The following is a 16,728-nucleotide window of genomic DNA, read 5'->3' on the forward strand; positions in this document are numbered from 1 at the left end:
AACTTGCCGCGGGTGGGAACCGAACCCACAACCTTCGCATGTCGCGTGCGATGCTCTACCAATTGAGCTACCGCGGCGGCGTTTCCCCATCCACTTTCTTGGGTATTTATGTGTACTAGTAGAACCCTGGGAGTGTTAGCCAGCGCCCCCACTCACAAACCTTGGCGGCGGACGTGGAACGTCTTTTTTGCCGCAGGCGTCACGAGAACGTGATCTTTTCGGGTGAAGGCAACTGGTCAATAAACCCACATATGCTACCTGAAGGCATCAATGTTGCCGGATTCGAGACCCTCGTTATGTAATAAACGAGAAGGAAGGGGGTTAACCGATGGACCCGATAATTATTAGTCATATAATGAGAAGCCAACAAACACTGACACCAAGTACAACATAAGGGAAATTGCATGTGCTTAATAAATGAAATAAAGTAATGATAAATTATTGAAAATTAAAGTGGATGAAAAAACAACTTGCCGCAGGTGGGAACCGAACCCACAACCTTCGCATGTCGCGTGCGATGCTCTACCAATTGAGCTACCGCGGCGGCGTTTCCCCATCCACTTTCTTGGGTATTTATGTGTACTAGTAGAACCCTGGGAGTGTTAGCCAGCGCCCCCACTCACAGACCTTGGCGGCGGACGTGGAACGTCTTTTTTGCCGCAGGCGGCACGAGAACGTGATCTTTTCGGGTGAAGGCCACTGGTCAATAAACCCACATATGCTACCTGAAGGCATCAATGTTGCCGGATTCGAGACCCTCGTTATGTAATAAACGAGAAGGAAGGGGGTTAACCGAGGGACCCGATAATTATTAGTCATATAATGAGAAGCCAACAAACACTGACACCAAGTACAACATAAGGGAAATTGCATGTGCTTAATAAATGAAATAAAGTAATGATAAATTAATAGAAATCAAAGTGGATGAAAAAACAACTTGCCGCAGGTGGGAACCGAACCCACAACCTTCGCATGTCGCGTGCGAGGCTCTACCAATTGAGCTACCGAGGCGGCGTTTCCCCATCCACTTTCTTGGGTATTTATGTGTACTAGTAGAACCCTGGGAGTGTTACCCAGCGCCCCCACTCACAGACCTTGGCGGCGGACGTGGAACGTCTTTTTTGCCGCAGGCGTCACGAGAACGTGATCTTTTCGGGTGAAGGCAACTGGTCAATAAACCCACATATGCTACCTGAAGGCATCAATGTTGCCGGATTCGAGACCCTCGTTATGTAATAAACGAGAAGGAAGGGGGTTAACCGAGGGACCCGATAATTATTAGTCATATAATGAGAAGCCAACAAACACTGACACCAAGTACAACATAAGGGAAATTGCATGTGCTTAATAAATGAAATAAAGTAATGATAAATTAATGGAAATTAAAGTGGATGAAAAAACAACTTGCCGCAGGTGGGAACCGAACCCACAACCTTCGCATGTCGCGTGCGATGCTCTACCAATTGAGCTACCGCGGCGGCGTTTCCCCATCCACTTTCTTGGGTATTTATGTGTACTAGTAGAACCCTGGGAGTGTTAGCCAGCGCCCCCACTCACAAACCTTGGCGGCGGACGTGGAACGTCTTTTTTGCCGCAGGCGTCACGAGAACGTGATCTTTTCGGGTGAAGGCAACTGGTCAATAAACCCACATATGCTACCTGAAGGCATCGATGTTGCCGGATTCGAGACCCTCGTTATGTAATAAACGAGAAGGAAGGGGGTTAACCGAGGGACCCGATAATTATTAGTCATATAATGAGAAGCCAACAAACACTGACACCAAGTACAACATAAGGGAAATTGCATGTGCTTAATAAATGAAATAAAGTAATGATAAATTAATGGAAATTAAAGTGGATGAAAAAACAACTTGCCGCAGGTGGGAACCGAACCCACAACCTTCGCATGTCGCGTGCGATGCTCTACCAATTGAGCTAGCGCGGCGGCGTTTCCCCATCCACTTTCTTGGGTATTTATGTGTACTAGTAGAACCCTGGGAGTGTTACCCAGCGCCCCCACTCACAGACCTTGGCGGCGGACGTGGAACGTCTTTTTTGCCGCAGGCGTCACGAGAACGTGATCTTTTCGGGTGAAGGCAACTGGTCAATAAACCCACATATGCTACCTGAAGGCATCAATGTTGCCGGATTCGAGACCCTCGTTATGTAATAAACGAGAAGGAAGGGGGTTAACCGAGGGACCCGATAATTATTAGTCATATAATGAGAAGCCAACAAACACTGACACCAAGTACAACATAAGGGAAATTGCATGTGCTTAATAAATGAAATAAAGTAATGATAAATTAATGGAAATTAAAGTGGATGAAAAAACAACTTGCCGCAGGTGGGAACCGAACCCACAACCTTCACATGTCGCGTGCGATGCTCTACCAATTGAGCTACCGCGGCGGCGTTTCCCCATCCACTTTCTTGGGTATTTATGTGTACTAGTAGAACCCTGGGAGTGTTACCCAGCGCCCCCACTCACAGACCTTGGCGGCGGACGTGGAACGTCTTTTTTGCCGCAGGCGTCACGAGAACGTGATCTTTTCGGGTGAAGGCAACTGGTCAATAAACCCACATATGCTACCTGAAGGCATCAATGTTGCCGGATTCGAGACCCTCGTTATGTAATAAACGAGAAGGAAGGGGGTTAACCGAGGGACCCGATAATTATTAGTCATATAATGAGAAGCCAACAAACACTGACACCAAGTACAACATAAGGGAAATTGCATGTGCTTAATAAATGAAATAAAGTAATGATAAATTAATGGAAATTAAAGTGGATGAAAAAACAACTTGCCGCAGGTGGGAACCGAACCCACAACCTTCGCATGTCGCGTGCGATGCTCTACCAATTGAGCTACCGCGGCGGCGTTTCCCCATCCACTTTCTTGGGTATTTATGTGTACTAGTAGAACCCTGGGAGTGTTAGCCAGCGCCCCCACTCACAGACCTTGGCGCTATTGTGTCACTATATATATATATATATATATATATATATATATATATAGTGACACAATGATGTGGGGCCCCCGCGCCACGGCACGGCGCGCGCAAAGGTCGACGCCATGAAATACGATGTCTTCATTCAACGTTACATTTTTCTGGTGGAGGTGCGGGGTACATGCTACCACTCCCAGATCGAACACCGTCTACAAGCTCAGTACGAAGTGCGGTCGAGCTGACTCCTGTTCGCGTACGGACAAGCCATAGACTGCAAGGACTGCCACCTTAGCACGAAGCTCTACCCAATTGAATCAGAAGGATGAGTGCATCAGTTCCGTCTTCTTCCTCAAGGGCACCGACCGAGGTCGTCCTCAACCAGCATCGTGGGGGGACACATTTTTCATGGGGACACCTTCGAGGATGTTGAGGACTGGCTCGAACACTTTGAGCGTGTCGGCGAGAATTCCAGAGCACAAGCTATGCTTCGCCTACTTTGCCCTCGAGGAATATGTGCGGACATGTTATGAGAACCGTGAGGCGGCCCTATCTACATGGGAATTCCAACGGCAGCTAATCAGCACATACGCCAGCCTCGATCGGAAGGAGCGAGCTGAACCTGCAATTCAAGCGAGAATGCAGCGGCCGAGCGAAAGCGTTGCAATGTTTGTCGAAGATATGTGCAGGCTTTCCCGACACGCGGATCCATCCACGCCGGGAGAAAAGAAGCTCAGGAACTTGATGCGCGGTGTCAAGCAAGAGTTGTTCGGTGGCCTAATTCGCAACCCAGCGTTGAAGAGTTTCTTGCACTACAGCACTGCAGACACTGCAGCAGCGAACAAGGCAGTAAAACCGCGACGTGTCGACCCTATCGTGTGATCTTCTCGATATACCCTTGGAAAATACCAACGCCTTGCGGGAGCTTGTTAAGCTTGTTGTTCTAGAAGAGCTCCAAAAGCTTCAGGTGGCTCCCGTATCGGTACCACGACTCGCTTTGACTGAGGTCGTCCGGGATGAAAGCAGGCAGGTAGTACAAGTCCCGGAGCCAAACGAGACACCACAGCATGAGGTACGGCAGCCATAGCGTCTCAATGTCGTATGCAAAAGCTGCGCGAAGTTCATTGTCCCCGATTTTTCACGATGTGCGCGACGTCCCGGACTTTCATGGTGTGCGTGGCGTTGAACAAGCAACTGGCAACTTCAGGACTCGCCGCACGCTATTCTTCGCTGAAACACGCCTACTCCGCAAGAGCGACGTATGGCCCACTGCAGACAGGAGGCCCTTGTGTTTTCATTGCGGTGATGTCGATCACCTCTACAGGGAGTGTCCTTACCGCCCAGTTGGGCTCCGTGGATTTTCACTGAATGCGCCGTGCCCGCGCAATGGTGAACGCCTCCTGGAGATTGAAGCCTACCTCGCGAACACCAGGACCTCATTTTCCCCCTGATTCCGTGACCCCCGGTCACCGTCACCCGCCCGAAACAAGTCTTCCAGCCCCGTCTTCACACCGAGTGCAACAAGGCATTGCTCACCTAGCCTTGCCTCCCGGGAAAACTGAGTCCAGCGACCTGCGAAGGGCAGGTCGCTGACGTTGCGAACGCTTAAGATCCTTTGCTACGGCAAGCGCGATATGAAGTAATTGAGATGCAGAGAAAGCAGTGTAGTTCTGTGTCAGTATCTTGCGACGTATCAGTTGCCATAGATGACCACGAAGTCACGGCGTTAATTGACAAGGATACGGACACGTCTGCTATGAGCCAGAATCTCGCGCGTGTACTGAACAAAATTTCCACGCAATGGACCGCGGCTCAGATTCGTACTGCAGGAGGGGGCACCTCATCACTCCAATGGGCCGGTGCATGGCACGAGTCAAAATTCGGGGCTTCACGTACATCGGCGACTTCGTCATTCTTCCTCAATGTTCAAAGGACCGTATGCTCGGCACGGATTTCTTTCAGGCGAACGGTGCCATCATCGACCTGCAAGAGCCTAGAGCCAGCTTCGCTACTACGCAAGCGATAGCGAACAGTAATGACAACGACCGTGACACCACGCTTCGAGTAGCTGACGATCACGTCACGTTGCCACCCAAGAGCAGCGTGCTTACTCCTGTCCGATGCGACATGGAGGACGACGCCGAAGAAGTTACTGAAGCAAACATCCCCCGGCTTCTTAAGCGCCACATTTGCATAGCCAGAGGGCTTCTTCAAGTGCGAAACAAATGTTCAGTCGTTTTGCTAACAAACTTTAGCAATGAGTATTGGCATGTACCGAGATGAACAACAATCGCATTTCTTTTCGAAATCAGTGATGCTACTGATATTGCCACATTGAAAATCGCATTGTCTCAGCAATCTGAGTACCGCAGCCTGAAAGAACGGATTTACATTAATGCTGCACTGCCGGACCATCAGAAAGACCATCTACTGAGTGTTGTGAATGAATTTGCACACTGTTTTTCAACGTAGTCCAAAGTACGGCGCACGTCCACCATGTCCTCACTGCGATTCATACTGCCGGCCTCACCATCAAGCCTGAAAAATGCTACTTCGATTTCTAACTGTTCAAATTTCTTGGCCATGTCATTGGTCCTAAAGGCGTCCGACCAGACCCCGACAAGTTAGCTGCAGTCCACAGTGCCACAGACAAGAAGGCTGTCCAACGCTTCCTTGGTTAGTGCGCATATAGCCGCTTCGTCGAAGGATTCTCGAGAATTACTGAGCCTCTACCACGGCTTACACGCAACGATGTGCCTTTCATTTTGGCGGACGAGCAGCAGCAGTCGTTCAATGAATTGTGCAAGCGTTTGCAAGCGGCCCCAATACTTGCTCATTTTGACGAAGACGCTAACACTGAAATCCATACTGACGCCAGCAATACGGGTCTCGGCGCAGTTCTTGTGCAGTGGCAAGCTGGTGTGGAACGCCCCATTGCTTATGCAAGCCGCAGTTACACCAAGGCTGAGAAAAACTGCTCAACCACTGAAAAAGAATGCTTAGCATTTGTGTTGGCAATTTGCAAATTCCGATCATACTTGTACGGTAGACTCTTTAAGGCTGTCAGCGATCACCACACCCTGTGCTGGCTTGCCAACCTCAAGGATGCTTCAGGCATACTAGCCTGTGGGAGCCTGCGCTTACAAGAATACGACATAGCAGTTGTCTACCGATCTGTAAGAAAGCACAGCGACACTGACTGTCTTTTACGCGGATCACTACCTAGGACGTCATCGGACTCTGACCATGACTTGCCATTTGTCGGCGTTATCGACGCCACAAATGTTGCTGAGCACCAGTGCGCTGACCCTGAGCTGCTACCTGAGTCACTACAGGCCTACAGATGTTGTGCGCCGGAGGAGGTGAATTTCAAGCATCGTCAAAAAATATCTCATAGAGGGAGTCAAACTTCCGACTATGACAACCATGCATTCGACAGAGCTCAGTCAAATAATCCATAGGCGATAGGTAACTTAATATAGAACAATGTCTATGTGGTTCTGACCTCGTAGTTCCGCAATTCCACGTACGCAGATGGCCGTGAACTCAGCTAGGCAAACCCTACATACGTACCGACGACCATTCACAGTTGCGAATACATGCTCGCGATCTACAGGAGTACAAACGAAAACCCGCGAAAACGAATATAAGTGCAAATGTAGAAGAAATATATGGACGCAAACTACAACTTACTTTTTTGTACTAGATGAAAATAATTATGCGAACTTTGCAACTGTTAACGTTACGTTATTTATTTCTTATTGTTTGCGGGCTACTGCGAACCTTCTCATCATTTTTCTCTTCCTTGAGCGTTGCAATGTATTTCTTTGGGCGGGGGGGGGGGGGAGCTTTCATTAGAAAATCAGCGCGAGGCATGTCAGTAGAGTCAGTTCAAGTCCATTTAGTATAACTCAAATGCCTGAAAACATCCTTTAAGAGGAAGCTTTAGCTCGGGTTCTCCTATCTAAATACATGCAAAAAGAGAATTCATTTTTCTCGGCAACCACTGCACCAAATTTGACGAGGTTTCTTGCATTTAAAACAAAAACTTAGAATATAGTGACTGTTTGTTTGAAAGTTGCGATTTATATTATCAATGTTTTATTAAATATTGGCAAAAATCGATAATTTTCACAAAACAAAACTATGAAGCTTACAACTCTGTAACTCAGCCACGAAAAATAATAAACCAATTCTGTGAAGTGTATCGAATAGTACATCTAAAGCGGACAAAATTGACGTGTTGCACATGAATGTCAAAAAATTGAGAAATATGGAAATGCAGCTTTTGCGGAACCATTTTACACAACGTAACAAATTCACGTAAGGTATATATTGACATAACGAATTTGGCCGCTTTGAATGATCTAATGGATTCCGTTGACGGAACCGCAATATCTGTTTTTTATGCAGAGCTATTTATTTATACACTTCGTGCGTCAGTATTTTTCAAACTTCCAGATTTTTGAAAATTTATTTATTAAAATTCAGGCCCTAAATCAAAATTCCGCTACCAACAGTCACTAGTCAACAGTCATACAACAAATTTCATTACAATCAGTTCAAGGGTTATTTCAGAAAAGAGTTTTTGCGTTTTACATGTATTTCAGTAGGCCGCGTCGGAGTTGGGGCGTGAGTTAAAGCTTCCTCTTAATTATCCGTGGTATACGGGTTTTTATGATCGCGGCAGGTGGCATGGCATAGTATGTCGCAATGGTTCTAGCATCGTGGTTTCGGAGTCTCCCGTAAGCAAGCGGCCATGAACGCGACTAGACACACGGTATATTTTCGGCAGTATTTAACAGCACAAAAAAGTAGTGTGGAATGAAAAGAAAATTATAAAATGAAAAAGCTTTCTGCCCTTATCCTGAATTTACTAGTGGCGTTTGGAAGGAGGTACACCAAACAGTTCACGGTCTCGGCTGCCTGTCTCACGCATCGGAGAAGACTTTCCGAACGAAACGGAAGAGGTACTGATGCGCCGCGCAAGGCTGAGACGTCGGATGTGAGGGGGGGCACTGACAGATATATATCAAAACGTTTATTCTTTAAAAAAAGTACAGAAACGAGTGTGTGGAGCACCTAGTCCAGGGCCCCACTGGCTTGAGCAGTCTACCATGCCTGGTCGAGGAGCGCTAGTTGCATCTCCCGATCCTCGCTGGCGAGCCAAGTCTCCCACTGCTCCCTTCCGGAAAGTTTGCCGGTTATTATTCGGGTATTAATTTTGGGTGGCCTGTTCTGGCAATCCCACGTAGTGTTGGCGAGAGTTGGCCGGCCTCCGCACCAAGGACAGCGAACGCTCTACAGCGTTGGGTGAATGGCATGTTTCAAATAAAGGTTTGGAAATATGTGCGTCTGTATTCGGCGCCAGTCATAAGAGTCCCGCTTGGATAGGTCAGGGTGTGGTGGACTGTACTTTCTTCGCTCACGCCGTTGGTGCTCAAGAATGTCTGACAGAGGCTTTCGCTCAAAGGCAAGTTCTCAGTCGCGAGACGGGCCGCCAGACAATAGTTCTAAGCCACGCGTAAAATAGGCGACCTTGGAAGCCGCCTTGCTTCATTGTTAGAAAGCGCTTATACGACGCCTCCTTTAAGCTACAGCGTAAGCTTCTGCCTGCGATCAGCTAGACATTGTTTGTACAATTCGCGCGCGAAACCTATTGACGTCCCGTTTACCGCCGGACTTGCAATACATGCCATTTAGCAGATGCGGATACATGCCCGTGCCCGTGATCTACAGGAGTACAAACGGGAACCCGCGAAAACGAAAATGTATATATATATATATATATATATATATATATATATATATACAGATATATACATACATATACACGCGAACAAACTTGCGCTCCCGAACGAATCGGAAGACTGCGCCACCGGGTTCTCTGCGACAGAGAGTCGATACAGGAAGGGTTGCTGAATGTGAGTTGAAGAAAATGTTTTGAACCCTGGAGAAATAAACTTTAACCGACACACTTAAGTACATCTAGGTAATAACATTCCGAACAAGGCATATGACAATGTGAAACAGGAAAGGATATGTCTATGAGTGCAGCGGAAATTTCATTGCAGGAGGCAGTGAAAATATAATCCATATAAACGAGCCTTTAGTAAATACTGAAACGCTAGTCAGTGGTTGTCTACCCAAATCTATGTAACTCATGGCATCGGTAAGACAAGGTTGTCCATTGATTCCTGTATTATTCGCTTTGTAGTTGGAACCACTTTGCGCCCGAATACTGAAGGTTCACACCTTTCACGGGTTCTAATTGTTATCCAGTGAGGTACGGCACTTGTTTATGCAGTGACAAAGCCTTATTTTGTGGTAACAAGAAAAACGTAGACTGCCCTTGCCATAACGCAGCAGTTTTGCTCAGCTTCTGGTACAGCAGTAAACTTTGAGAAGAGTTCAGGGTTTTGGTTCGGTCTATGGTGTACAACGCCAACTCACTTCGTAAGTATTTGGTGGAGGCAAGATTTCAAGCGCTTAGGTGCACACCTTTTTCATTATTGCAATAGTAATTTTGACTGGTCAACTCTAGTCGCAGAAGTACAACGTAAGGTTAGCAACAGGTAGGGGTGGCAGTTACCCATATTTAGCGAGCTGAAGCTTCCAATGTGTTCGTAGCAGGTCGAATTATGTCCAGCAGATATTTCACTGCTCGCGGGTTAGGCTGCAAGCTTTTCATGGTGTGTTGTCTACCTATATATGCAGCTCACGAGTTGAGGCCAAGCGGCTTGATAACCTTTTTTTTCCTCTTGAGAGGGGGGTGGGGTGGTTGGCCTAGTTCAGCTTTCTGTTAGGCAACAAAAAAATTGATGTAAACAGCCTTTGGTGATGTCAACAGTCCACTTCTAAGAGAGATGTTACAAGTTCGATTAATCAATTACCTTCAAGCAATTGTTTTGTCACCATCTGTCAGAGATACACGAACGGCTGAGTGGAGCTTCATGGAGGATGTTGTTGAAGGCTTTCACTTTCTAATGGGCTAAACACCCACGCTTGCGGTTAGTGAAACTATCTGAACCATATGAATGTGTGGTACCGTTGGTGCAAAACAAATTCCAGAAGAGGACAGTTTCTATCAAGGCTTTCTTGAAAGATTTTGGGATGGTGGAACACTAGCCATTTCTAGGACAAAATGTAGACCCGTCTTGGAGCATTGCATACATCAGGAAAATGGCGGTTTTGCCAAAATTCAGCGCCAAACACGTTACATCCCCAATCCATTTTGGAGGTCCCATGATTCGCCTTCTCTTGGGGCGTCGCTTCACCAACAGAAATGCCACTTATTTTTGAGGATTCATACTATGCGAATCGCCCAACAGAGACGCATAACCAGTCTACACGATAAGGATGATAAGGAGTGATGAAGGGTTATTAGGGTGTCATCAAATTTGATAATGGTTCATCGCGGATGGATAAGGTGCGAAAGAGCGATAAGAAGTTACAATGGTCGGGTAGTTCTAATGAGGTCGATAAGGACCAATAAAGGTTGATATGGGTCGGATTAAGTCCTATAAAATTGGTGAGGACCGATAAGAGTTGATAAAGGTCGGATTGTGATAAGGTTGACAACGACCCTTAAGCTTTGATAAGGTTCGGGACGACTCTTATGAGCTTGATAACGACCGACAAAAATTGATAAGAGTCGGATATAGTGCGATGAGGTTGATAATGACCGATAATAGTTGATAAGTGCTTATATTTCTCGGATCAAGTTTGATAGGATTTATACTGACACCGGGCAGCGTGGAGATGAGGAAGTGGCCCTTACGCATACTTAGATAACTCCATCGGAGTTTCCGCGTAATTTTTTCTAAACATGATCTACACAAATCTGATCTGATGATCTCCCTGTTGTTCTCGTTCCAACAATCATTTTTTGCTTCTTTTGCTACAGATTCCTCTAAGTTAAACAATACCAGATACAGTATTATACAGGTATGGTGACTGCACAAACGCAGCTCTCTTGCTTGCTTATGTTGGCTCTAATAGTGAGAAAGCCGTGGGGATGTTTAACTGCAGTAATAACTGCGAGCGTTTAATCTTTGGGTCTACGACGTTATTCTTTTTTAGAGTATTTTGATGAATCCGAAATTCGAAATGCCCGTGTACCCTGCACTGGGTGCACGTTAAGGAAACCCAAGTGGCCAGCATTGATCCCAAATCCCGCCTACAGCGTGAGTCACAGTAGTATTGTGGTTCTGGCACGTAAAAACGAATAATGTAATCATTTTTGTCTAATATAATTTTATTTTCTTGGCTGTTCTACGTTTCATTCCTCTGTTATTGTATGTTTATTCTCCTTTTAGTTTGAGTGTCCTCACTTTTGTGTTTTCTTTCTTTCAATGTTGCTTTACATAATTTAAATTTCAGTCTCCAGAAGTTCACCTTGTACACCCCGCGAGATGCTTGGCCGCTCGCCTTCTTTGAGTATTTGTCACAGTTACTATCGCATTTATTATGAGCGTTCGGAAGCCAATGGACAGAAGCAGAAGAAGAGGAAGATGGCGCAGGACCAAACAGTGCTTGAAAAACGCCAGCGCGACTCGTACCCGCAGAGCTGCACTCCGGACCAGTGGGCCGTCATGCTGGATTTCCTTGGTGTGCACACGGGTCTGGGTCGCACCACGAACGAGATGCGGCCTGAGACGCGCCAGCGCCTGTGGTCCGAGCTGACCAGCCTGCTGAACGCCCTCGGTCCCACCGCCAGGTCCCGCGAGGAGTGGCGCCAATACTGGCAGCAACGGGTGGCCGCCGCCAGACAGAAGGCCGCAGAGCTCGCCGCCGCCAAGGGCAGGTACGGAGCCTCGGCTGTCGCTGTACACTTAGGTTGCCTGCCTTTTCTGAAAAACAGTGGTGGTTATGTGACCAATTATGGCATATACTCTACTAAAGGACCTCTCACCTGGCCGCATCGAGAATTTTGGTTATACAGCGGAATGTTTCTATACGCAATAAACTTACATATTGCTTCAATATTAAAGGAGATACGAGAAATTGAAATTGCGAGTCGACAGGCTGTCAGAAGGCGACCTTCACTGCGAAAACTAACACTCGATCACAATCTTTTGCCAGTAACATTCCTTCCCTGTCTCCCATACCGGAAGTGAGGGACCACATCACATTCATTTTACGAGGTGCACCTCTTTTTTTTTCTCCCTTTCGGTTTGTGCAGCGGGTAGCACTTCGATAATTTTGCTCGTTCTGAAGATCTATCGTTGTCAAGTGCCACAATTTGTGACGTGGAAGACAGTGCGTCTTACGCACCTTCTAACGTAGCGTTGTTTCTGCTTATGATCTTGATTCTTTCGGAGGAAGCGGGGCTTCCGTGTGACTAAGTACGTGCTGGTTTTCATACCATACTTCTGTAGCGGGCGCGAAATGGACTTCTTTGATACTTTGCCGACAGAATCGTCAGCGCGTGATGTATGCACCCTATTCTATGAGAATGCAAGCGAACTTGAAAAAGGGAAAAGTCGAGAGTTAGACATAGACAAAGTGACAGGAAGGTGCCTCGACAAACAATTGAAGTTTAATAATGAAAACGACGCCCCTCAAGTCCGTACTGAACATGTGCAAGGCACACCATATCATACACAAGACAAGCACTTTAAACAGTGGCATAGATCAAGAAATTCAAGCTCTCTCTTAGTTAGGAACAGCGATGGCGTGGTACAGACTTCTTGGGGCGAAGTTTATAGATGTGATAAGGTTCAATCAACTGTCTTTCCTGCTGAGTCTTAGCTTTTCCCACGATTGATACGTTGTCGATGATAAGAGTACAAACGCACTCCTTACAATGTAGCGAGAGAGGAGTACCTTTGGGTACCAGGTTATCATGCTCACGAATCCATTCACTCACACAGCAACCGGTTTGCCCTATGTAAACTTCGCCACATTTTAACGGGGTACTATACACTACGCATCTGTCACACATGCCAAATTTCTCTTTATAGGGTTTTACGTGCCAAAACCACTTTCTGATTATGAGGCACGCCGTAGCGGAGGACTCCGGAAATTTCGACCACCTGGGGTTCTTTAACGTGCACCTAAATCTAAGTACACGGGTGTTTTCGCATTTCGCCCCCATCGAAATGCGGCCGCCGTGGCCGGGATTCGATCCCGCGACCTCGTGCTCAGCAGCCCAACACCATAGCCACTGAGCAACCACGGCGGGTCACATGCCAAATTTGTTAGCATGCTTAGCATTTCACGCACTCCTTCGCGAATTGTGCTGCGAAACCTTCACGCAACGCTTTGTCAGCTTACAAAACGCAGAACAAGCAATACCATAATCATGTGCAAACTAGCCCAACTTAAGCCACTCTCATATACACCCTACTCGTGGGCTTGCAATGCTCGCACCTGGTGAGGGGTCCTTGAATGTGATTTTCAGCCGGCCGGTACACAGTCCACGCATCAACTTGCCTTCAATGCGCTTTCATTAACTGGATGCGATCAGATGACTTGTGTCTTTATAATCTGGCCCTAATGATTTTTTTCGGTGATCTCGGGGTGAAAAATATGTTTCCTGTCACAGTTATCGTATAGGATGCTTCCGGTGCGTTTCGCTTGGCATCCCATAACTTAGCCTAATAAAAGGTGAACCACTGAATAATTGAATGCCTCATTGAAATACCGGCGGCCGACAGTGCACTACGGCATAGAATACGCCCGCACGCAGTGCAGTAAAAATAATGAATACGAGAAAACATTTTCAGAGAGATTATACCAGTCTTGATTGCATGACCACATCTATCGAACAATATTCAGCAGCTGGCAAGCATTCCTTCAAGTGACCCTACGTCCGGCTGGTAGAATACGCAATTTGGTTCAGAAATACAAATTCCTCAAGGCAATGAGATTTGATAGGTTTGGCTTTTGAGGCTCCTATTGTTATTATTTCTTTCCTGGTAGCATCGTATACCTTTCCTTTAGCCATTCTTTGAAGTTGCCTCTGTGGATGCTGTATGTACACTCGTCACTTACAGCGCGTACATAGACGAGGGACAAAAAGGACGACAAAGACAAGCGTCTGAAAACTTTTTGTGCGCTAACAAACAGGGACGAAGAATAGGGGCAACACAAGGACGAGCGCTTTCCTTGTGTTGCCCCTATTCTTCGTCCCTGTTTCTTTGCGCACAAAAAGTTTTAAGACGCTTGTCTTTGTCTTCCTTTTTGTCCCTCGTCTATGTATGCGCTTTAAGTGACGATAGATACCATGGAATACCAACTAGCCCATACCCAAACCTTGCTTCTGTGTGTACACCCCTGCTCAGCATTGCTTAAAATTTTTTGTTGTTACAATAATGTTGTTTTCGATTGATTAGCAGAAAATCCACCTGCGCCATGCCGTGTTGATAGTTTGCTTCAAGAGAGCCTCCGCTTAAGATTTGTTCCCATGAAAACGCGATACGCTCTTGTTCTTTTTTTTTTGTCTTCTCGATTTCGAGGTAGCTGCAAAGCCTAATCATTTAACTCTAACCCGCCTCTGATTGACATTGATGTTACTGTTCTAAACCAGTCATCTTCACTGGGCTTTTGACTGGGCATGCCTATATACGGTGAATGTGCCATATTGTGTCACGAGCTTGAAGATCGCCTTGTGCTATGCGATGCGTCCTTCGCTACGAGGTAATGCTACTGCTGTTGCAGCGTGATGGAAGACATGCACACGCACGAGTAGACAGAAGAAGAGGACAGTAAAAAAGGGCCGGCGCTACGTTTTGTCTCTTCCGTTCATTTGGGCTGTCTGAAACGAGCGAAATTTGTAACAACCTGTTCATTATTACCATGTTCCTCTGAAGCGGAAGTGTGCTATGTTGCTCCCAGCCACATCCAGAAGCACTTGCCGCAACATCCGGAGACGGCATCCATGCCTCCGTGGTGGCTTCTTGGCAAGGAAACACAGGTGATATGACTCGGTCCATACCAATGCCATCACAGCGACTGCCCAATACATGGCCAACCTCTCCGGTACAGCGATCGCTGGCGGCACTACTACAACTCCAGGGAGGGGGGTGCTCCTTGAGCTCAATGCTTTTAAGGACGAGCCTACCATCAGTTTTGGCACCATGGACTCTGTTGACACCTGCCTCCCTTTTCCAGAAACATTCAAGAAATTATTTGTTAATGGAGCTTCACAGGAGCAGCGAAAACATGAAATTAGTTCGAAGGACGCGCATGTTACGCCTGGAGAAAATCGAACGCAGCAGTGCTATTTTCCGTTTCACCCCTTCCTACCCCCTCCCCCCACCTTGACTGTTATAACGTTCGCTTTACGAAGATTCGATTGCATAGGCAAGCCGACAAGCGGGCATCCTCATCTGCATGTGTAACAATTTGGAACTTCTCGATGCTCGCAGCCTTGCCCGAACTTCCCCGGCAGCTAGACAGTGCATAATCGGCGACATTTATGATGCCTTTCAGCACCAAACGCACCTTCATCCAATGCTGCAATTCCAATGACAGTATTGCCCTTCCTGTATGTGCGGTTGACGTCGAACTTTACAATGAAGATGGAAGCAAGTAAGTGGCATATGGCTGCTGTTCTCGTCTTCGCTGAATTGCCCGCCGGCTTGATTCTGGCAGATGACCATTAGCTTTTTGGCGACGTTTAGCTCACCCTTGGACGTCGCGAAATGAAACCCTGTCCCTTACAACATGTGCGTTGAGTTTGCACAAGAGTTTTTTTTTTTTCAGAGCGCACTGCGCAGGTTTCCAGTACTAGCTTGTTGGAGCATCGCATTACTGCCGACAAGCACGCGCCAATGTGCGTATTGTAGCGACAGTACGCTGTGGGAGAGCGGTTTGCTATTGCTGAACAAATACCGGTAATGTTAGCCGCTAAAGTTATCAGGCCATCTTTGAAACTGTGGGCGGCGCCCATCGTCCTTACCCGAAAAAAACACTGCTGTCTACAATTTTTCTTCACTACAGGGAACAAAATAGGCCCACAATACCCGACTCATGCCCGCTGTTTCCTATTCACGCCGCTATTTACACCAGCACGCGGCGCGGCATTCACAAATCAGCGTAAGCGAACAAGATCAATTCAAGACGGTCTTTCGTAACGCATTCGGGCTTTTAGAAGTCTATCCGAATGTCTTTTGATCTGCAAGCCGCCCCAGGTGCATTTCGGAGCGTCATGATTGTTGTACTGGGCCAGCTAGCATGTGCTGTATATCCTAACGACATATTTCTGCGCAACAGAAGGACATCTCCGATACTAGACAAATAAACAAGAACATGGGATCGAGTTCTAGTTGAAGCAAGAGAAGTGCCAGTTTCGTCGGGCCACTGTATCTTATTTCGACTCTACCACACATGGTGTAACGCCCCTTCCTGAAAGTATAGAAGCCGTAGCCAGCTAGCGCACACCGCCCTGCATTAATCAGCTGCAGGCATTTCTTGGAGTCGCATCGTACACTCGCATATTTGTCCCACCTTTCCATCAATGACAACTCCGCTCAAAGATGTGCCTAAAAAGCATCCTTTCAACATTGCTTTAAGGACCCTCACGTACCAGGTGAGGCACAGCTAATATCTGAGGCAACTCAATAAAGACTGGGTCACAAAAGTTCACACTAAAGCTAGTAAGGTTGGTGTAGGGACACTTTGGATTAAGCACAGTCCAGTGGATGTGAGTACATCCTTCGTGCGCCAGCCGCAAACTCTCGGATTCGAAGTGGCCTACCAACCTAACGAACTGAAGTGCTTTGAAAGTGTCTGAGGCGTCGACGATAAGTTCCGACACTATGTGTTTGGCCC

General features: G+C 46.9%; 1 protein-coding gene across 2 annotated transcripts in view; it reads left to right on the plus strand.

Annotated features, from left to right (window-relative positions):
* The first annotated feature begins 11,444 nt into the window (after positions 1 to 11,444).
* LOC135897764 (uncharacterized) overlaps positions 11,445 to 16,728 on the plus strand; it is a 42,198-nt gene continuing 36,914 nt past the window's right edge. For both annotated transcript variants that reach the window (XM_070532792.1, XM_070532793.1), the window contains exon 1: positions 11,445 to 11,755. In XM_070532792.1, coding sequence (XP_070388893.1) covers positions 11,463 to 11,755 — 293 coding nt within the window. In that variant the 5' untranslated portion in view covers positions 11,445 to 11,462. The remainder of the gene's footprint in view (positions 11,756 to 16,728) is intronic.

Source organism: Dermacentor albipictus, chromosome 2 (genome assembly GCF_038994185.2).
Source record: "Dermacentor albipictus isolate Rhodes 1998 colony chromosome 2, USDA_Dalb.pri_finalv2, whole genome shotgun sequence".
Taxonomy (NCBI): Eukaryota; Metazoa; Arthropoda; class Arachnida; order Ixodida; family Ixodidae; genus Dermacentor; species Dermacentor albipictus.